The sequence below is a fragment of the Trypanosoma theileri genome (genome assembly GCF_002087225.1).
Source record: "Trypanosoma theileri isolate Edinburgh chromosome Unknown TM35_Tth_41_V1, whole genome shotgun sequence".
NCBI classification, from domain to species: domain Eukaryota; phylum Euglenozoa; class Kinetoplastea; order Trypanosomatida; family Trypanosomatidae; genus Trypanosoma; species Trypanosoma theileri.
In genome coordinates this window covers 1-866 of record NW_021639883.1, presented here as the reverse complement: position 1 = coordinate 866, position 866 = coordinate 1, and the positions used below count along the sequence as shown (strand labels likewise).

Here is an 866-nt window from a genome sequence, read left to right as displayed (position 1 = left end):
AATCCTACAGCAGTCCGGCGCGGTGATGCTGCCGCACCAATGCTCTTTACATGTGATGCACCGTGTTACATGCCACAGATAAAATTATTGATTTTCAGGGGTCCAAAGGATCACCGTATTTATTGTCGTGCGTTTTATGACCAGATGTGGAGGTCTGCAAATGCGTATCTCAATCAGCGCCTTGTACGTGGCCCTGAAACCACGTACCGTTATCTGAGTGCTGGGGGTTTTGTGGCGCGAGTATGGGCACTTCGTGCTGCAACGCCTGTCTACTATAACGTCATGTCCATGGTCGAGAGAAGAAGGTGGTGGTGTGACAATACAATCTGGTCGTTTGTGTATGTCTGGAGCATATGGCAGAACCCTCGGGTTCCTAAAAGGTTACGTTTACCATATGGAATGGTGAGTCTCGACTACAACCATTCCTTTTTCCTTGCACCACACAATGGTGTAGATGCTGTTCCTGCCATTTTGCATTTACCGGGGCCCATAACACAATGGAAGAGATACCTGTTAAGGTTTATGCAACTCACTTCATGGGTTCATGAGTTGAATAAGAGTTCCCACTCATTTGTATCCGGTGTACGCCATTCTCTCTCCACTACCCTCGTGAAGGTGTACAACACTTCCGGTCATACTAATTATTACCGCTTTGGAGATATATGTCCTGTACAGAATGTTACAAGGCTGGATTGGCTTACAAGCCCTCAACCAAAGTAATGAGCTTATTCGCTGGTCTTTTTTTTTTAATTGCTTGCTTTTTGGAATACGTTTTTTTTTTCTTTTGTTTTGGCACGACATACTGGGCTTATTTTTCTTTTTTGTGCTTTTTGTGATTTTTGCCATGAGTTCACTTGAATGTGGGG

The 866-nt window shown here is 44.5% G+C and overlaps 1 protein-coding gene across 1 annotated transcript; it reads left to right on the top strand.

The window, feature by feature from the left end:
• Positions 1-720, top strand: TM35_000411000 (expression site-associated gene (ESAG-like) protein; the record flags this gene model as incomplete). Its single annotated transcript, XM_029029808.1, has 1 exon — positions 1-720. A coding segment is annotated over one exon (720 nt), but the record flags the coding sequence as incomplete, so codon positions are not given.
• Positions 721-866: the final 146 nt, after the last annotated feature.